The sequence below is a fragment of the Chiloscyllium plagiosum genome, chromosome 32 (assembly GCF_004010195.1).
Source record: "Chiloscyllium plagiosum isolate BGI_BamShark_2017 chromosome 32, ASM401019v2, whole genome shotgun sequence".
NCBI classification, from domain to species: domain Eukaryota; kingdom Metazoa; phylum Chordata; class Chondrichthyes; order Orectolobiformes; family Hemiscylliidae; genus Chiloscyllium; species Chiloscyllium plagiosum.
The window spans coordinates 30,334,870-30,355,573 of record NC_057741.1 but is presented as its reverse complement, the minus strand read 5'-3'; the positions used below and the strand labels follow the sequence as shown (position 1 = coordinate 30,355,573).

The window sequence follows — 20,704 nt, the reverse complement described above, 5'->3', positions numbered from 1 at the left end:
GACAGGCCTCAGCTTGTATGGAGAACAGAAGCAGCCATAGGAAACAACAATGTCCAAAATTTAATTTCCTAATTATGAACAATAATTCATTGGCCAAATGAGGTGCTGTCACTAATACTGTATACTACGTGGCTGACATGTCCTCAAAATATAGATACAAATATATTTTATCATAATTGTTTTTGAGCTTATTGATACTACTTATCATTAAAGATGGTGAAATTGTCAGTATTTGATGAAATCCATAACAATTTCTGGAGTCAACACGTGCAGAATAATACAGAAATTCAGATGTTTCTGTCATCCAATCTCTTCTACTAACGCCCCAGTACAAACTCTTTATGAACTAATGAAGAGATATAAGCAATGCTGCATATTACCAAGGTCTGTACCCTCTGCAGACTAAGTGACAACTAATCACCATAAACTCAGCAAGTAAGGAGGCTATCACTTGGCACTGGGGATTTGTTGAATAAAATAAAGGATGGTTAAAAAAAAACTGCATACACTCTCCCCTTTTAAGGGTTAGTTACTTAGTTAATTAGTTCACCTCATTTTCAAGCTTAATTTGATTTGCAGAAGAGTGTAAATGACACTGAGGGAGTGTTGAGTTTGAAGTTATGTACTTGTAAAATTTCACTTTTAGTGAGCATAGTTGGGCTCTGATTTCATCCTTCACCAACTGGCTATCAGGATTTTCAAATTCCAAACTCCAAATTAATTTTTATTTTCAAAATTAAACTTATTTTTTCAGTGATAGTCTCTGATTAAGCAACATCTGCAGCGACAAAATCTCAGCAGAGATGGCCTGTACCTTACTCCATGCATGGCAACTCAATTTCTGCCAGTACTCAAAAAGATGTAGGCAAGACGCCTATCCCCTCTTAGAGAACCACCTCCAACTGAGGACAACATTCACAATTAGAAAACCCAAGCAGAGCCTGTGGCTTGACCCAATTTTCAGTTGGACATTTTACAGACTTAGAACTGTGCTCATCAAATGAATACACAAAGGTCCAGTATTCCAATATGGAAGGCATTTTTTTGTTTTGCTCCCCCTAAATAAATGGGTGAAAGCACAAATCACCTTTCGGGAAAGAAATTTTAGGAGTGGATATGGATCTGTGTGCCAACATAAGTCAATGCCTTCTGAACAGACAAATGTGGGAAAAAACCACTGTTTGTTAATAAGTGGCACTTTCCCCAAATGTTGACATCTTTTTGTAAAAGCTGGACAAATAGGTCCATTCAGTGGACAATGAAATTCCTGCCCATGGAGGCGGCTTCTGGAAGTTTCTATTTGTGCTAAATCTGCTTTCTTTAGTCACTGAAGCAGCTGTTGATAACAATTAAAAAAAAGACATTGTAAAGTGAAATTACTGCCGTGAGTCAGCAACTTTTCACAGTAAAATAAGATCTGCTTGTTCAAATTACCACAAGCTTACATTTATCACAGTACACTGTTGTTCTGAAGCAAAATTAATTCTGCACAAAAGGTACTTCGTAACCTTTGGATGTAGTAAGTACTCTTTGTGCGAATATTTTTCCACTTACAGTATGCTTCATTTGCACATCTGTTTGACGACCTTCTGTTGATAAACTTTTCTTTTTTTTTGTTTGACTAAGAGCTGATTGTATCTTTATTCAGAAGCAACAACTGAATTGAAATGGACAAATACTTTGCCTAACTTTGTTAGTAGCCAATGTTTAAATATTTAAGCACAGGACAGCATAAGAATTCCAGTATGTGGAATCATTGTCTTTCTAAATGAGCTGATCTTCTCAATGGGAAATAGTACAGCAGGCTTCCCAATTCCAGGTGCAGGAGCTAAAAGGGAGACATATTGTATATTGTGTTAATCTTTTTTGTCATCTATCCAAATCATACTAATGGATGCTTACATGCCCTACCAACTGTCCAAATAATTGTTTCTTCTTATGTGGCCACTTACGAGTTTGCATTTCCAGCTCATTATATAGAATGTCAGAAAATCAACTCTTCCATCTCTTACAAGGATGTGAGTGGCTTCAATTTTGTTCTGAATATGGATACCTAGGAAGTATATGGTAACTGATTATCAAATGTTATATGTTTAATAACCAGATCTTTACCTTTTACCAAGGTCCCTTTGTTATTGAGTTTGCAGTGCTCCAGTTTAAACACAACTGCTGCAATAATGTGGTCTTTGAGCATTTGCTTTCCTACTGAATACGCCCTCTGATGTTTAAGGCACAAGACTAGAGATAGATTTAAAGGTCCAATCTTGGCTCAAGTGATAGATTATTGCCTTGGAGTCACAAACTCTTAACTTCAAAGCCTATGCCAGGACTCAAGCACGGTATTGTACCTATTATCATATTGAGGGTATGCTACACTTGGGGGAGCAAGTGTGGAAGTTTAACTTACTGAATAAAGTAATGGGAAAACTAGAGTGCTAAGTTTCACAACAGATTGAGGGAGTCATACCTGGAGAGAGATAAAGTACTTTATTATTGTAGTTGTAGTCTGATGGAACAGAGTGGAAATGAGACACCTGATTTTGGTAATTAGTGGGTAAGGTTGGGTAATCAGTTCCCGGGTTTCACTACATACAATGGAATTATAACTCTATGGATTGTGACAGGTTTGGCCTCCAGTCAATCACATCCACAACTCCACCTGAATCCTGAATGCTGGTGAATGAATGGTATTCACATGTGGAATGCTGTGAAATCACTTGCTGTCTTCCTCATCCTGATCTTATCTAATTGGGACAGCATTCCTGAAACCGACTTTAGAATTGCCCGCTCCCTTATCATGCCTCAGTGAAACACTGTTAGGTTTCCAGTTGGTAAAACCCAGTTTTTTTTTTATTTCAAAAATATACTTTATTCATATATATTTAATCTATACAATTGGACATGTCATTATTCTGTAAACATTCCATTTCTTTGCGTATCGAAACAGGGTGATCATTCATATTCACAGGTTAGTGCGATTACATTGAGCTGAGACGCCAGCGGAGCCCAAATGACTGCGTGGGCCCCCCGTTTTTCTTAGGCAGGCAGATGTTAGACGGTGGTCTTTCCCCACCGCGCCTTGGCGGCAGCTGCCCCAAGCTACAGCGCGTCCCTCAACACGTAGTCCTGGACCTTTGGAATGTGCCAGTCTGCAACACTCAGTCGGGGTCAACTCCTTCAGCTGGAAGATCAACAGGTTTCGGACCACCCAGAGAGCGTCCTTCACCGAGTTGATGATCCTCCAGGCACAGTTGATGTTCGTCTTGGTGTGCGTCCCGGGGAACAGGCCGTAGAGCACGGAGTCCCAAAATGCCAGTTGGAGCTGACTTCCCAACTTGCATGGAATCAATACCCCTTTAACCCTCTGCCACTTGTTCACAATCCCACCTTTTAATCATTCTTACTTTTGTGAAGTGATATTCAATGGCATTACCATCACTGAATCCCCACTATCATCATCTTGGAGGTTACCATTGACCAGGAGCTCAACTGGACTTGCCATATAAATAGTCTTTTCTTTTAAATCCATTCATAGCACGAGGATACCACTGGCTAGGCATTTATTGCCCATCCCTAATTGCACAGAACATGGTTAAGAATCAACCACATTGCTGTGGGTCTGAAGTCATATGTAGGCCAGAGCGGGCAAGGATGGCAATTTCCTTCCCTAAAGAACATAAATGAACTACATGGGTTTTTCCAACATGTGGCTACAACAGCAGGTCAGAGGCCAGGAATACTGAAGTGAGTAACTCACTTCCTGACTCTCTCATACCTGTTCACCATCTACAAGGCACAAATTAGGAGGGTGATGGCATCTTACCTGCTTACCTGGATGGGTGCAGCTCCAACAACAGTCCAGAAGTTTGACACTATTCAGGATAAAGCAGCCCACCTGATTGGCACATCCACAAATATCCACTTAGTCCACTAACACTCAGTAACAGCAGTAGGTACCTTCCACAAGATATAGTCAGAAATTCAAAGATTTTTAGGTGGCAACTTCCAAATCCATGACCACTTCCATCTGGAAGGTCAAGGGCAGCAGATAGATGGAAACACCAAACCTTGCAAGTTACTATCCAAGCCACTCACCATCCTGATTTGGAAATATAATTGCCATTATTTCAGTGTCAATGGATTAAAATTCTGGAATACCACTCCTGAAGGTTTTGTGGGTCCACCTATAGCACATGACTCAAGAAGGCAGCTCACCACCACCTTCTCAATGGCACTATGGACAGGCAATAAATGCTGGCCACCCAGTGATGCTCATTTCCCATGGAGTAAATAAATCACAAGAATCTAACTCAACCTTGAATATATTTAATAACCCAGCCTCCCACCGCTCTTACAGTTTGCCAATCCACCACTGCAATGGAGTATAAAACAACATTAACTGCAGGACTAATTAACTGATACTGGAATATCTTGCAACAGTCTGTGAACTGAAAGGTGCCATGTACTACATGTTTGTTTCTGGATTACATTTGCATCCTGAAAACTGGTGAAAATGCAAATGCCTGAACTGAATGTAGGATTTTGTTCCAGAAGGGCGGCACGGTGGCATAGTGGTTAGCACTGCTGCCTCACAGCGCCAGAGACCCGGGTTCAATTCCCGCCTCAGGCGACTGACTGTGTGGAGTTTGCACGTTCTCCCCGTGTCTGTGTGGGTTTCCTCCGGGTGCTCCGGTTTCCTCCCACAGTCCAAAAATGTGCAGGTCAGGTGAATTGGCTATGCTAAATTGCCCGTAGTGTTAGGTAAGGGGTAAAATGTAGGGATATGGATGGGTTGTGCTTCGGGGGTGCGGTGTGGACTTGTTGGGCCGAAGGGCCTGTTTCCACACTAAGTAATCTAATCTAATCTAATCTAAAAGGGTGCTAAAGATTAGGGATCTAAGATGAACAGATGGAGTTAAGGTATATATCAGCCCTCTAACTGAATGGAACAACAAACTTAGAGACTGAAAGGCCTTCTCCTATCTTGGCCCACACCACAAAAAGTACTTGTGTTGACTTTCCTCTTGTGACTAGAAAGGGTAAGTCAGTAAGCAATGCTACTGTCACTCCAAGATCAAACAATGGAAAATCAGAACAGCAACTCAGCAGGTCTAGCAGCATCTGTCCAAAGAAGCAGAGTTCAGGTCAAATCCCTTATGACTAATCCTGCTGAGTTACACTGGAATTTTCTATTCTAATTTCAAATTTTCAGCACCTCCAATATTTTGCTTTTAATGGAAAATCAAACCTGGGTTAAACCTTCAAATTCTTTTTTCTCCAGAGCCCTTAAGGTTCACAGAACTTCAGCCACTCTGCTGGCCAAGTGTTACTTAATAGAATCTGGAGAGATATTCTGCCCATTCAGGACTTTTTGACCTACTAAGTCCTGTGAAATCAGACAAGCTAAAGCCCCATTAGGTCAGATGGTCCTAGGAGAAGAAAGCCAATGGATATTTTGGGCTGGTCAGCTCATTAAACTAGAGCAGCACCTCTTTTTTTTCCCTTTTTTTTTCTTTCTTTCCACCTAATTATAGTAGTGGAGCAGCACCTTCTCAGATACTGGGAGGCAGCAGGGGCCAGGGTGGAGTACTTTCTACCTTGCTGTTTTCAACTAATGCTTAAAATGTTTGGATTTAATTAAATAAGATGTACCTATAGGGTGAAAACATACTTTCAGTCAAACAAATTTTACTGATGTAGCTTGATTAGAAGCTTAAAGATAATGCTCAGTCTTCATACATGATCAAAATAAATAGCCCACAAACACTGATGAATATTCCATCAGAAATTAACTCTCTACTCCACTGTTAAACCATAGAAGAGATCCTTTCAGCACACTGGAAAGAGGAATGTGGGTGTCTGATCTTGGCTGTGATGCAGCCTCAAGGAAAATATGATTTGGAGATGCCGGTGTGGGACTGGGGTGGACAAAGTTAAAAATCACACAACACCAGGTTATAGTCCAACAGGTTTATTTGGAAGCACTAGCCTTTGGAATGTTGCTCCTTCATCAGGTGGCCATGGAGCATAAGATCACAAGACACAGAATCTAAAGCAAAAGTCCACAGCGTGATGCAACTGAACTTATATATTGAAAAAGACCTGGATTATTTGTTAAGTCTCTCATTCTTTAGAATGACCAGGTTGGTTTCAGTTTTTTGATATGTTAATTGCAAAACATTTTTTAAAAGTTACATTCTCAAGTGAACTTTAACAATTGGTGCCATGACAGCCCAGATAACGTATTGAAGGTGTGACCTCTCCACCTCCATCCTACTCCGACCTATCACCCTCACCTTGACCTTTTTCCACCTATCAAATTTCCAACGCCCCTCCTCCCTACCTTTTATCTTCTCCTGCTGAACACTCTCTGCTCATTCCTGAAGAAGGGCCTGTGCCCGAAACGTCGAATCTCCTGTTCCCTGGATGCTGCCTGACCTGCTGTGCTGTTCCAGCAATAAAGTTTCAACTTTGATCTCCAGCATCTGCAGACCTCACTTTCTCCTTGAAGGTGTGAGCTGCCCTGTCTAAGGCTGTCTGTGCCACAATGGTCAGACTGATTCTAATCTTAAAAAAAAAACTGACTTACAGATTCTTACATGGATTCATGCAGTTTTTGAGCAAAGTAAAAGGTAATACTGCAAGTACAAATTTATGTGGATTGGGGGGGGGGGGGGGGGGAGGAGATGGTGGTTGAGTGGCTAAGAGAGTGACTGAGTGTAAAAGGGGTATAAGCCAGTGAGAGGGTGTATGAGCACAGGAGAGAGGGTCTGCAAGAGTCTGTGTGTGTATGCACATCTGTCTTTGCGTGTGTATAGTGCAATGGGGTCACCTGTAGTCTGATATGAACCCCAAATCCCAGTTGAGGCCATCCCCATGGGTACCGAACTTGGCTATCAGCCTCTGCTCAGCCACTTTGTTGCCTGCCCTGAAGGACCCTGAAGGTCAAAATGTCCTGGAAGGCTGAAGTGTTCTCCAACTGGGAGGGAATACTCCTGGCAGCTGATTGTTGTGTGGTATCCATTCCATCTATTGCTGTAGCAGCTGTTTGGTCTCACCAATACACCATGCCTCAGGGCATCCTTGCCTGCAGTGAATGAGATAGACGTTGGCTGAGTCGCACGAGTACCTGCGACATACATGGTGGGAGGTGTCCCCATGTGCAATGATGGTATCCGTGTTGACATTGTGACATGTCTTGCAGCATCTACCACGACAAAGGTTGTATGATACTGTCCTGAAAGCCAGGTAGTTTGCGATGAACAAATGATCTGTTTGAGGTTTGGTGGTTGTTTAAAGGCGAGAAGTGGAGGTGTGGGGAAGGTCTTGGCACAACTGCCATTGTCTGAAGTGATAGATGAGACAGAGTGGGGATGGTGGGAGAAAGTAAACAAGTTAAACCACTATGTCTATTCACATTAGAGATTGACCAGCAACCAAAGTCAAGTAAGAGACAAAGAATTTGAGTGAGGTATGGAGAAGACTGAAGCCACTAAAGCTTAAATTTGTCAGAATTCTGTTTCATTAAATGCAGTCCATACAATCCAGCAAGTTTTTAACAATCAAATATTTTATTTTAATTGTACACAATTACATTTTGTATGACAAACCATGATTATAGAAACAAGTGTATAACATTCACAAATTAGAGATAAATACAAGGTACAAGATTATTAAAAGTAATTGTCTAAAATATGAAATCAGCATTTTTGAATAGTAAAAATACAAATTATTGTATCCCGTAGTAAAGTCTTGAAATTTTCTTCAAGATTTGATTTGGAAACATTTTCTGTTTGTAGGTAGGGATGATGGCAAGGTGCAACCTTCAAGGGACTCAAATCAAGCCTTAAAATTCAAATAATTACCTGCACTCCTTGGAATGGAAAATATATTTGACTCAATAGCTTCATCAAGTTAAATGTTCTAAAAGGGAGTAGGCTCATACTGCTGTGTCTCTGTCTTTTAAACCTGTGCCGAGTAGGAATGGGGCACAGGATTAATCATAGCCTAGCAGCATCTATAGAGCATTTGTTTTACATTACAGGAGTAACAGGAGTAGAGAACCAGCCAGTGGACTCTCTTCTGACTCCATTACAGCCAAATTGCACACGAAAGGATATCCTATATAAAATGTCAATTTTCAAACTACTGCTGATCAGAGGTTCAAAAAAAAAGTTGACCAAGATGTAGTAGACCTGAGCTTACAGCTATCTCCTTTTTCTAATACTGAGCAACTCTCAGACAACATAGCCCCACAGATGCCAAGCTTCGAGAAGGTCCTACATGTACAATTTCCATGCAGGAAGTCACCAGAAAAACTGGCAGGCAGGATTGGAAAGGTCACCATCAACCATTTTTCAAATAACTCCAAGGCCAGATCCTCGCAACAGGGTACTGGTGGTGTGTCTGTGCAGCTTTCAAGGGAGAGCAAGAGATAGACATGGAGGGGGCTCATCCACTTCTATGCTGTAACAGTGTATATGTGTAAGTGCAATTCTAGTTTCACTTTTATGTGCAGTTTTAATATTATCCTATTCTTTATGCAAAGAGGCAAACGGGCTGTATGCAGTATCCAAAAGGTTGGGCAGAGACCCAAATGCATTCCCCTAAAACCAGTTACTCTCACTCCAGTATCAGGCACCAAACCCATTCAACACCTCATGCAAAAAGATATAATGTCATTACTTTTCATGAAATCAACAGGAAACTTGTTGTTCTATGCTGTATGTAGGTTTTTTATGTAATTATGACTAAGATTTTATATGGTAAGGCCTAGGATATATAAATTGTTCCTTCACGAATGACTACACCATAACATTTTGTAGCAAGCTGCTTCAAAATAAAATAGGTGCTACACTGATGCAGCGCATGCCTAATATTCATCTTTAGAATGTGTCATCTGTATGGGTTCAGTGTTATTGGAGATGGCATACATAAATACACTTCACACTGTCCAGTGTTTTGGGTAAAAACAAATTCTAGCAACTTACATTTTAGTAAACAAAACTAAACTTTTATGACTGGTGACAGGAAAACAAAACTATTGCAGATATAAACATTTAAAGTAAGTTAACAGGAGTCTTTATGGACATTAAATAATAAATTCCACAACTGCTGTCACAATTTACCTCGTGGGTTGAGTATTGTTGGACCTTGCCATCAAAACATTGATCCATAAGAATACAGCTTTAAATCATTGCCAAAAAAAATTAAAGAAGTGAATTTTAAACTATCCCATATTGCACTTTGAATCCTCCCGCCCTTTCCCCTTTCATCTGTTTTGTACCCACAATCTCGGGTTTTATTGCTGAGCACTAGTTTGGAAGTTCATTCTCGTGATAACTTTCTAGTTAACATGCCTACTTTCCACATGAATGCGCAGTGAGTGAGTGGTGGAAAACCATCTTGGTGTTGGTTTTACCCAGTATTATTCATCAGCACACAGTCAAATACCAGGAATCTCTACATAGCTGTCAGGGGTAGGAATGCTGACCTCCTCGTAGCTCAGCAGCATTGATGCCAAGTGTGGGGTCTCTCAATTGCTGAGATCATTGAACACATCCACAGTCTAAACAGGAGACCTCAGCTTCACATCTTCTGTGCACTTGCACACAACCTTCAGGGGGTTGGGGGGAAGGGGATTATGCAGAAGGGATGCAGGAGTTTTACATTTCCATGTAGTAAAGCTATTTAATTCTAGACAAATGATTTTCATCATGAAACAAATATACAATGGTGTGCCCAGAATGGGACCCCATGAACACCTTTTTGGTTAATTTCTTTTGGCTTGTGCTACATGCTCCCATCCCAGAATCCTGGTTTTAGAAATTCCAAATTCACAGTTGTAGTTATACATGAAAGAATGTGCAAAAATAATATATTGCATAGACTTCTTAGAATATACTCAGCCATGTTGTTAGTTCTCTGGTATTTCAATACTTCCACTCCTTCCTTCAGTTGAAACGTTCAAACATGGCAGAACTACTCTTCCAGAGAATCTGACTGTATATCCTTATTAGGTAGATCACAAGTGAGACTTAATCTGCAGTCTTCACTCATGATTTAACTGACACTTCAGGAATGTCACAGAATTGCACTATAGCCAGATTTGCATTTAAAATGTAGTTAATAAAAACAATTACCTGGGCCTGCAAATCATTGGTTCCCCACTGTTCTAGATTCTTTAGGCTTATGTTCAAGTTGACATCTGGAAAGTGCTCAATTTGTTTGTTTACTAGATGGAAGTGAATGTAAACCTCAAAAGATAGATATAGATATATATATATATTCCTTTTGATCGGGTGCTGTGCAGGAAAAGACTGAGGATCACTGGGACTCATGCCATCTTCTCACATCTTTTGAGCCCGAGAATACCTCCAACAAGATGACTTCAGACAGTTTGGAAACCAAGCAAGTGGCCACACATAGGAACAGGGAACTGAAGTATGCACGTTCTTCTCAAAGAAAAGGAAAACCTGGAACCACCAGGCCTGAGAAAATTGATTGGTCTGTGAGGGGGTTTTCAACGTCTGTTGAGAAAACGAGAATTTATATCAAAAAATCTTACACCGTACATTTACTCACTCAAACAGGAAAAAAATACAATGATGCAGAGACTTGGAAACCTAATGGAAAACTACCCAAAAATCCAGGTTACTTTGCCAAACATCAGTACTCTGTACAGCTAAATCTAAAGACACAATGTCCCCAACATAACACATGGTTGATCACACATCATTGTTGCTCACAAATAAATACCTGCTGACATTTTAAGAATATAGGTAAACAGTTGATCACATGGAAATGTATAAAATTCTTAAAGGTTTTGAGTGGATGGATATGGAGAATGTATTCTCCCTGGCTGGAAAGTCTAGAATTAAGGTCAGACATTTAGAAACAGGATGAAAAGCTATTATTGTTATGTAGGCAGTTCAGGTGCGTGCTGTCCCTTTAATAGACTGAACCAGCTGACCCAGAGTTGGGAGCTTTGGATCAGTCTAAATTTGTCTGTGTAATTATAAAGATGTGGAATAAATTATTCCTGGTTTAAGCGCTACTGGCCTATCTTATGGTCTATTTATAATTTATAAATTGATCCAAACATAAAAACTTTCACTTGGGGATGTGGTTAAAATTCCTTCATCTAATAAAACATTCCAAGGGGATTTTCTAATGTTGTCAATCTTCAGAAAGGAGAAGTCATGCCTGGAAAATTTATTAGAATTCCTTGGGGAGGTTACAAATAGGATCATTAAAGATAAACAAGTAGATGTAATATATATGGATGTCTATAAGATGTTCAATAAAGGTCCAGTACATTTGGTTAAATAATAAAGAACCCATGGTGTTAGGGGTAGTACATTAGTATGGATAGAGAATTGGCCAAGTCATAGGAGACCTCCAGAGAGTAAGGATAAGGGGGCAGCCTCTAACTAGTGGAGTGCCACGGGGCTCAGTGCTGGGGCCACAATTAATTATAATACATATTTATGACTTGAATGAAGGAAGTGATTGTGCTATTGCCAAGTTTGTGGACGATAAAAAAAGTGGGAAAGCAAGTAGTGACGATGACACACAGCTTACAGAAGGATATAGGCAAGTTAAGTAAGTTGTCAAAAACTTGGCAGACAGAATAATATGGGAAAATTTGAGGTTTTGCACTTTAGCAGGATGAATAGAGGACCCAAATATTATTTAAATGGAGAAAGACTAGGGTAGGTGATGCCCTAGGGGTATTATCGCTACACTATTAATCCAAAAACTTGGTAATGTTCTCGGGATCCGGGTTTGAATCCTGACACAGTAGATGGTGGAATTTGAATCCAATAAAAAGAAAATCTGGAATTAAGGATCTACTGATCATCACGAAATCACTGTCAGAAAAACCCATATGGTGCACTAATATCCTTCAAGGAAGGAAATCTGCCATCACCACCTGTTCGGGTCTACCTGCAACTCCAGACCCACAGCAAATGTGGTTGACTCTCAGTTACCCTCTGAAAGCTATTCAGTTGTATCAGTCGCTATAAAGTCTCAAAGAAATGAAACCAGACTGATTATCTGGAATCGACCTAGGCACTGGAAAAAACAATGGCAGAAACAGCCCCATCAACCCTGCAGGGTCCTCATCACTAACATCTGGGGGTTAGTGCTAAAATTGGAGAGCTGTCTCACAGACTTATTAAGCAACAGCCTGACAGTCATACTCGTAGAATTATAACTTACAATGTCCAAGACACCACCATCACCATTCCTGAATATGTCCTGTCCCACCAGCAGGGCAGAGGTGGCAGTACAGTGGCATTAAGTTGCTCTGGGAGTCCTCAACATTGATTCCATGAAGTCTTGAGGCTTCAGGATGAACACAGGAAAGGAAACCTGTGATTATCACATATTTCTCTCCCTCAGCAGATGAATCGGTAATCCTCCATGTTGAACACTAAGAGGGAGCATAGAGGATGGGCTGGGCACAAAATGTACACTGGGTGCAGGATTTCAATGTCCAAGAGTGGCTTAGCAGCAGTACTACTGTTCAAACTGGTCAGATCCTAAAGGAAAGGCTACTAGACTGGGTCTGGGGCAGGTGGTGAGGGAACCAAAAGGAAAAAGCATACTTGACCTCATCCTCACCAATCTGCCAGCTGCAGATGCATCTGTCCATGACAGTACTGATTAAAGTGACCACTGCACAGTCTTTGTGGAGACAAAGTACTGACTTCACATCAAGAATAATGTCCATCATGTTGTGTGGAAATATCACCGTGCTAAATGGAACAGACTTCGAACAGATCTAGCAACTCAAGACTAGGCATCCATGAAGCACGGTGGGCCTTCAACAGCAACAGGATCATATCCAGCACAATCTGCAATCTCATGGCCTGGCATACCCCCCACTCAACCATTACCATCAAGCCTGGTTCAATGGAGAGTCCAGGAGGGCATGCCAAGAATAGCACCAGGAATACCTGCAGATGTGTCAACCTGATGAAGCCACCAAACAGGACTACTTGCATACCAACCAGCATAAGCAGCAAGTGATAGAGCTAAACAATCCCACAACTAACAGATCAAATCTAAGCTCTGCAGTCCTGCCACATCCAGTCATGAATGGTGGATGATTCAACAAATCACTGGAGCAAGAGGCTCCACAAATATTCCCATCTTCAATGATGCAAGAGTCCAGCACATCAATACAAAACATAAGCCAGAAGCTTTCATAGCAATCTTCAGCCAGAAATGCTGAGTGAATGATCCATCGAGGCCTCTTCCAGTGGTCACCAGCATTACAGATAACAGTCTTCAGTCAATTCGATTTAGCCCACAAGATATCAAGGAACAGTTGCAGATACTGGATGCCGCAAAGATTATGGGCCCGGCCAGCATTCTGGCAATAATACTGAAGATTTGTGCTCCAGAACTTGCCACTCCTCTAACCAAGCTGTTCCAGTAAAGTTAGAACACTGGTATTTACCTGACAATGTGGAAAATTGCCCCCAAGTACATCCTGCAGATAAAACGCAGGACAAATCCAACCCAGCCAATTACTACCCCAGTCTACTCTCGATCATCAGTAAAACGATGGAAGGTGTCATCAATAGTACTATCAAGCAGCACCTACTCAACGACACCCAGTTTTGATTCCACAGGGCCACTCAGCTCCTGACCACATTATAGCCTTGGTTCAAATATGGACAAAAGAGCTGAATTCCAGAGGTGAGGCGAGTGTGACAGCCCTCGACATCAAGGCTGCATCAAGAATGTGCATCAAGAACCCTCGTAAAACTGAAATCAATGGGTATCATGTGACTGGTTGGAATCATACCTGACACACAGGAAGATAATCGTGGTTGTTGGAGGTCAACCATCTCAGTTTCCAGGACACCTCTGCAGGAGTTCCTCAGGGTAGCGTCCTCGGCCCAACTATCTTCAGCTGCTTTATCAATGACTTTCCCTCCATCATAAAAAGGTCAGAAGCGAGGATGTTCACCAATAATTGCACAATGTTCAGCACCACACGCAACTCCTCAGATATTGAAACAATGTTCAAATGAAACAAGATTTGGACAATATCATTCTTGGGCTGACAACTGATAAGTAACATTTGCACAACACAAATGCCAGGCTATGACCATCATGAATAAGAGACAATCTAACTACTGCTCCTTGGTGGTACCATCACTGAATCCCCAATATCAACATCCGGGGGGTTATCATTGATCAGAAACTCAAATTGGACTCACCACAAACAGTGGCTACAAGAGCAGGTCAGAAGCTAGGAATACTGCAACGAGTAGCTCACCTCCTTACTTCTCTAAGCCTGTCCATCATCTACAAGGCACACGTCACTTGCCTGAATGAATGCAGCCCCAACAACACAAGAAATGGACACCATCCAGGACAAAGCAGCCTGCTTGATTGGCACAACATCCAGAAGCATCCACTCTCTCCACCACCGACGCTCAGTAACAACAGTGCATAATATCTACAAGATGCACGCAGAATTTCACCATAGATCCTCAGACAGTATCTTCCAAATCCACAATCACTTCCATCTTAAAGGATAAGGGAAGCAGATATATGGGAACACCACCGCCTTCAATTTCCAAGTTACTCACCATCCTGACTTGGACATATGTCACCATGCCTTCACAGTCACTGGAATTCCCTCCCTAATGGTATTGTGGGACAACCCAGAGCAGGTGGACTGCAGCAGTTCAAGGCGGCAGCTCACCACCACCTTCTCAAGGAACAGGCAATAAAAATGCTGATCTAGCCAGCGACACCCACATCCCACAAAATGAATAAATAAAAAACAAAGACTGCAGAAAACTGCAGCACAAAGGGATGCTAGCTCTTTTTGATTCATGAACAAGTAGTCCCCAAGTTAAGCAGGTAAAAGGGAAGGCAAATTGAATGGTGGCTTTTATTTCAGAGGATTATAACTCCTTGTGCCAAGCACGAGCAGTTAGGCACCCATTGATGCAGGCACATGTTCCCCATCTTTGATGTTATTGGTCCAATTTATGCTTGCACCATCCTGTCCTCCACTGCCTGAGTGTTAGCTACCTCACTCAGCCCCATCTACCGATTATTGCTTCTCCCGCCAAGCCCTCATTCTCTCCCAGACCTCACCTGCCCCTTGCTGTCTTCCCCTTCCCTTTGTTCTCCCAGTTTGCCCCTTCTTGCCCAGTCTTTGCTGCCTCTCACTTGAGGCCTTACTTGGCACTGCTCTCTTGGTGCTCATAGGACCACTTAACAAAAGGTGAGATAAAGAGTAAAGCAATACATTTCCATTTAAATTGTCAAATCACCAGTGTCCCATTAGATCAAAAAATTTTACTTCCATTGTCACATCTTGAAATAGCTCTGGCAGAAAACCTCAAGGCCATACAATAACTATCTGATACTCTAACTTCTTAACTGTACCATTTTAATTGAAACAGGCAGGTTTTGTGTTAGAAGGAGAGGTGATAACACTGTTTCCAGGTGCAAGCATGCTGAGTCTGGTCTCCATCAATCACTGACAGCAAACGTAGGGAGGAGTGCATCACCAAACTCAACCATTTGGCAGTACCCCCAACACCATGTAAATGGGCTATGTAAAGCTGGAACAGATCATCAAGATAGGGAGGGGCAAATTCAGCAACAGATGGGAATTTTAAGAGTTTAAATTGAACGTCATTGAAGTTTGTGAATCTGTTAAATTCTCTATGCTGGGCAGTTGTGTCTGCATTATTTTAGACATTAAGAGAACCAATCCATGTGGAAATAGTTCAGGATGGTGGATTTGAAGTAGAAAATCAGGTGCAATTTTAATTGAATGACAAGAGAAGGCTGAATAGCCTACTCCAGCTCCTGCTTCTTATGAGATTGCATGGTCTCATATGAAAAGTGGTTACTTGGTTAATAGTTAAATTTGGAAGTGATTTTGGGGGGGGGAGAAAAATTGTTTCTCGTTCTACCTAAAATGGTGGTAAAATAGCTGGGCTTCAAGATGGATTTCTCTTTCCATGCGCATTGAAAAACTTACCGGAATATTGGCCATCGTATGGTACCACCAGAAAAGCCTTGTTGTAACATAATAGGCCACTAAAACATCCACACTGTAATGCTCATGGGCTATCAGGATACACAGAATGCCACCTGCACTGAGGAGCCAACAGACCCAAGGGTACCACCAGAACTGACGTGGCGAATCTGTGGAAAATAAACGCAAGGATATTAAATTCTGGTGTAAAGTTCAACAGTTTCAACCTTAAGTGGTTAGTGGATTTTGCATCTGTACATTTACCAACCTGATTTCCATTCCATCGTCACTTAGCAGTTGATGCAAAGCAGGTACCATCACTCTGCCCAATTACTGACCAGCAAAGATCAAAACATACCCTATGGTATCCTTATGAAATGACTCACACAGGTATTTATCAATCAAATGCATGCTGTGTTCATTGCAATAAAATGTAATACTGTACAAACTTCTCATCTGCAGCAGTGGCTTTTCAGGTCATGCAAAACAATTATAAGCTAATCTGCCTTTCAGGAAACCAAGGAGATCATGAAAAAGCCGGTTTTACAGCGGTCTGATTTTACTCCACGGTTAATTGGTAGAAAATATATTAGTGTGGATGTAAAACCAGTGTTCAACTTTATTCTGTCCATTTTCTCCCATTGTACTCTGAGGTAATCTTCTTTACTGTTCGCTACACCTCCAATTTTGATATTATCCGCAAACTTACTAACTACACCACCTATGTTCACATCCAAATCATTTATATTAATGATGAAAAGTAATGGACCCAGCACCGATCCTTGTGGCACACCACTGATCACAGACCACCAATCTGAAAGGAAACTCTCCACCATTACCCTCCATCTTCTACCTTCAAGCCAGTTCTGTAACTAAATGGATAGCTCTCCCTGTATTCCATGTGGTCTAACCTTGCTAACTAGTCTACCACGAGGAACCTTGTTGAATGCTTGTGGAAGAAATTTGACCAGAATTGACGCAAATGTGTTTGGAAGCCTTCTTGTCAGTAAAATGTAGACTGCTAACAAAGTGCTGTTAGAGCCAAAGCTGAGGAATTTGTTTTGATAACATGACCTTGCAGCTGAAAAGTGTCTCCGTTCCTCTGGTCCCCTAGACACAGTTCTGCTTCATAGATGATGTATTGTTCATTTTGTCTCCTTATCGGTTTCTGTTTCTGCCTAGCTAAACCTGCAGTATAAGATAACATTCAGTTTTATAGACATTAAGAAATGTAGGTCTGGACAATGTATGTAGACTGCCCCTACGTTGGGTAGTTAATGGGCAGTGTGCTTGTGATAAACCATATATCACACGGTATCTCATTGGAATTGTGTCAAACTTCTCTGAACGAAGATGTAGTTCCCCATGGCCATGATTAAAAGCTAGTTCATTGCTCAAGTTCTCGACTCCTGACTATTTTGTTTTAAATGATCTGGCAAAAGATTTACTTTTCCCCAACAATGCCTCACTGAAATCTGTATAGATCATGTCTACTGCTTTGCCCTCAATCCTCTACTTCCTCAAAAACATCAATTGAGTTAGTGAGACATATTTCCCACACAAAAAGCCATGTTGACTATCCCTAATCAGTACTTGCCTATTCATATTTATGTAAATCCAGTCCCTCAGGATTCCCTCCAACAACTTGCCCACCACCGATGTCAGGCTCACTAGTCTACAGTCCCCTAGGTTTTCCTTATCCCTTTTCTTAAAGGGTGGCATCACATTAGCCAACCTAGAGGTCTCCGGCACCTTACCCGTGACTATCAGTGATCCAAACATCTGAGCAATGGGCCCAGCAATCACTACCCTAGTTTCCCATCTTGATCAGATGGACCAGTGGGCCGAGGTGTGCTGGATGGAGTTTGATTTAGATAAATGTGAGGAGTTGCATTTTGGGAAGACAAATCAGGGCAGGACTTGTACATTTAAAGATAAGGTTCTGGGGAGTGTTGCTGAACAAAGACCTTGGAGTGCAGGTTCAACGATCCTTGAAAGTGGAGTCACAGGTTGATTGGACAATGAAGGTGTTTGTATGCTTTCTTTTATTGGTTAGAGTATTGAGCGTACAAGTTGGGAAGTCATGTTGCGATTGTACAGGACATTGATTAGGGTACATTTGGAATATAGTGTGTGCAATTCTTGTCTCCCTGCTATAGGAAGGATGTTGTGAAACCTGAAAGCGTTCAGAAAAGATTTACAAGGATGTCGCCAGGGTTGGCAAGTTTGAGCTATAGGGAGAGGCTGAATAGGCAGGGGCTTTTTTCCCTGGAGCGTCGGAGGCCGAGGGGTGACCTTCTAGAGGTTTACAAAATTATGAGGGGCTTGGATAGGATAAATAGAAAAAGATTATTTCCCTGGGTTGGGAGTCCAGAACCCTGGAGGGCATTGGTTTAAGGGGACGGTAAAGATTTAAAAGGGACAAAGGGGCAACGTTTTCACGCAGAGGGTGGTGCGGGTATGGAATGAGCTGCCAGAGTGAGTAAGTGGAGGAGGCTGATACAATTGCAACATTTAAAAGGCATCTGGATGGGTATAATGAAAATGAATAGAAAGGGTTTAGAGGGATAGGGGCCAAGTAAACTTGCAGGTTGAGTCAGTAGTAAGGAAGGCAAATGCAATGATGGCATTTATTTTTTAAGAGGACTTGAATATAAAAGCAGGGATGTACTTCTGAGGCTCTAAAAGGCTCTGGTCACATGAATACTGTACACAGTTTTGGGCCCCATCTCTCAGGATGGATGTACTGGCCCTTGAGTGTGAAAGGAAGAGGTTCACGAGAATGGTTCCAGGAATGAAAAGCTTCACATATGAGGAATATTTAAGGACTCTGGGTCTATACTTGACAGAGTTCAGAAGGATGAGGGGGGAATCTAATTGAAACTTACATAATACTGAATGGCCTGACAGAGTTGATGTTGGGAAGATGTTTCATTGGGAAGAGAGACTGGGACCCAAGTGCACAGCCTAAGAGTAACCTTGTAAAATGGAGGATAAGAACCACCTTCCTCAGCCAGAGAGTGGTGAATCTTATGGAATTCACTGCCCCAGGAGGCCAGGTCAGAGTGTATTTAAGACTGAGATAGATAGGTTCTTGATTGTTAAGGAGATCAAGGGTCATGGGGAGAAGGTGGGAAAATGGGGATGAGAAATGTATCAGCCATGATTAAATGGCACAGCAAATTTGATGGGCTAAATGGCATAACTTCTGCTCCTATGTCTTATGGTTTAAGTGCTGTCAAATGGGACTAAATTTAGGATCTGGTTGGCATGAAGGGTCTGTTTCAGTGTTGTATATCTCAAAAAAAAAATAACGTTGAGCTAAAGTCAAATCCACATGTGTCAATATTTTCCCATCATATCTTCTGTAAGCATGGTTGAAATGAGTAATGGCTATATAAATTGGAGTTTAAAAAATCATACAGCATACTCTTCCTGTCAACAGTGCTGAAAATGTATTGTTGGAAAAGCACAGGTCAGGCAGCATCCAGGGAACAGGAGAATCGACGTTTCGGGCATAAGCCCTTCTTCAGGAATCCCTGAATGCTGCCTGACCTGCTGCGCTTTTCCAGCAACACATTTTCAGCTCTGATCTCCAGCATCTGCAGACCTCACTTTCTCCTGTCAACAGTGCCACTATTATAATTACAGCATGAACTCTGTACAGTTTCCATTATAACTTGGAACACAATTTATAATGGATGCAAAGTTAAGGCCAGAATGGTCAATTTTGTATTAAGTGGACTGAATAACATCTACAGACGTTGTGTCAGCCCTTTGTAACAAGATTTCATAGCTTATACATTGCAGAAAGAGACCATTCAGCCCAACCAATGTTTATGCTCTGCAAGAGCTTTTTTCCATTTATCCTTTTAATCCATTATTGTAAGCCTCTGTTCCCTTCCTCCTCTTGTGCATGTGTGGCATCCCATTAAATGCATTGATTGCATTTGTTTCAACCACTCCCTTTGGTAGACTGTTCCACATTTTCATCATGCTTTGCATACAACTCTCTCCTAAATTCCCTATTGGATTTCCTGATGACTATCTGAAACCTCTAGCCATGTTCTTCGGGAACATTCTCACCTATAAGCATGCTATCAAAACCTTCCATAATTTTAACAACCTTGATTTAAACCTCCTTTCCCCAACCCCCAAATCTTCTTTTCCCCAAAAGAGTATCACAGAATTACTACTGCACAGCAAGAGGTTATTCAGCTCATGCTGTTGTTTTTACTGGCTGTCAATGCCAATTTCTTGCCTTTTTACATTAACCCTGCACATTTGTTTCCATTTAAATAAGCATCCATGTCCTTTTGAATGCCTCAGTTGCACTTCCCAGGCAGTGCATTCCCAACTCGAATTGCTGTGTGAAAAAGTGTATTTCTCATCTTGAATTTGCTTCTATTGCAAAAGAAATTAAAACTGTGCTGGAGACCCATACTGTCCATCCTTTCCTGACAATGTTATTGGCATTTCTGAGATGATCCTTGTAAATCTTTCCTGTATCCGGTCTTGCTCTGACCACTCTTTAGCTAAATAATTATTTCACCTTGCAATGTCTCACCAGTTTCCCCATTTTGTCTCCCACTACACTATCCCAGTCCAAAGCCTCCACCTTGGCACCACCCTCTTGACCTGTCCATTACCTTTCCCATCTATCCGCTCCACCTCCTC

General features: G+C 41.5%; 1 protein-coding gene across 1 annotated transcript in view; it reads right to left on the bottom strand.

The window, feature by feature from the left end:
* Window positions 1–10,234: 10,234 nt before the first annotated feature.
* sgms2a (sphingomyelin synthase 2a) overlaps window positions 10,235–20,704 on the bottom strand; it is a 73,056-nt gene continuing 62,586 nt past the window's right edge. Inside the window, 3 exon segments of the mRNA XM_043673961.1 lie at window positions 10,235–10,256; window positions 10,321–10,529; window positions 16,031–16,197. Of these exon segments, the coding sequence (XP_043529896.1) occupies window positions 10,235–10,256; window positions 10,321–10,529; window positions 16,031–16,197 (398 nt within the window).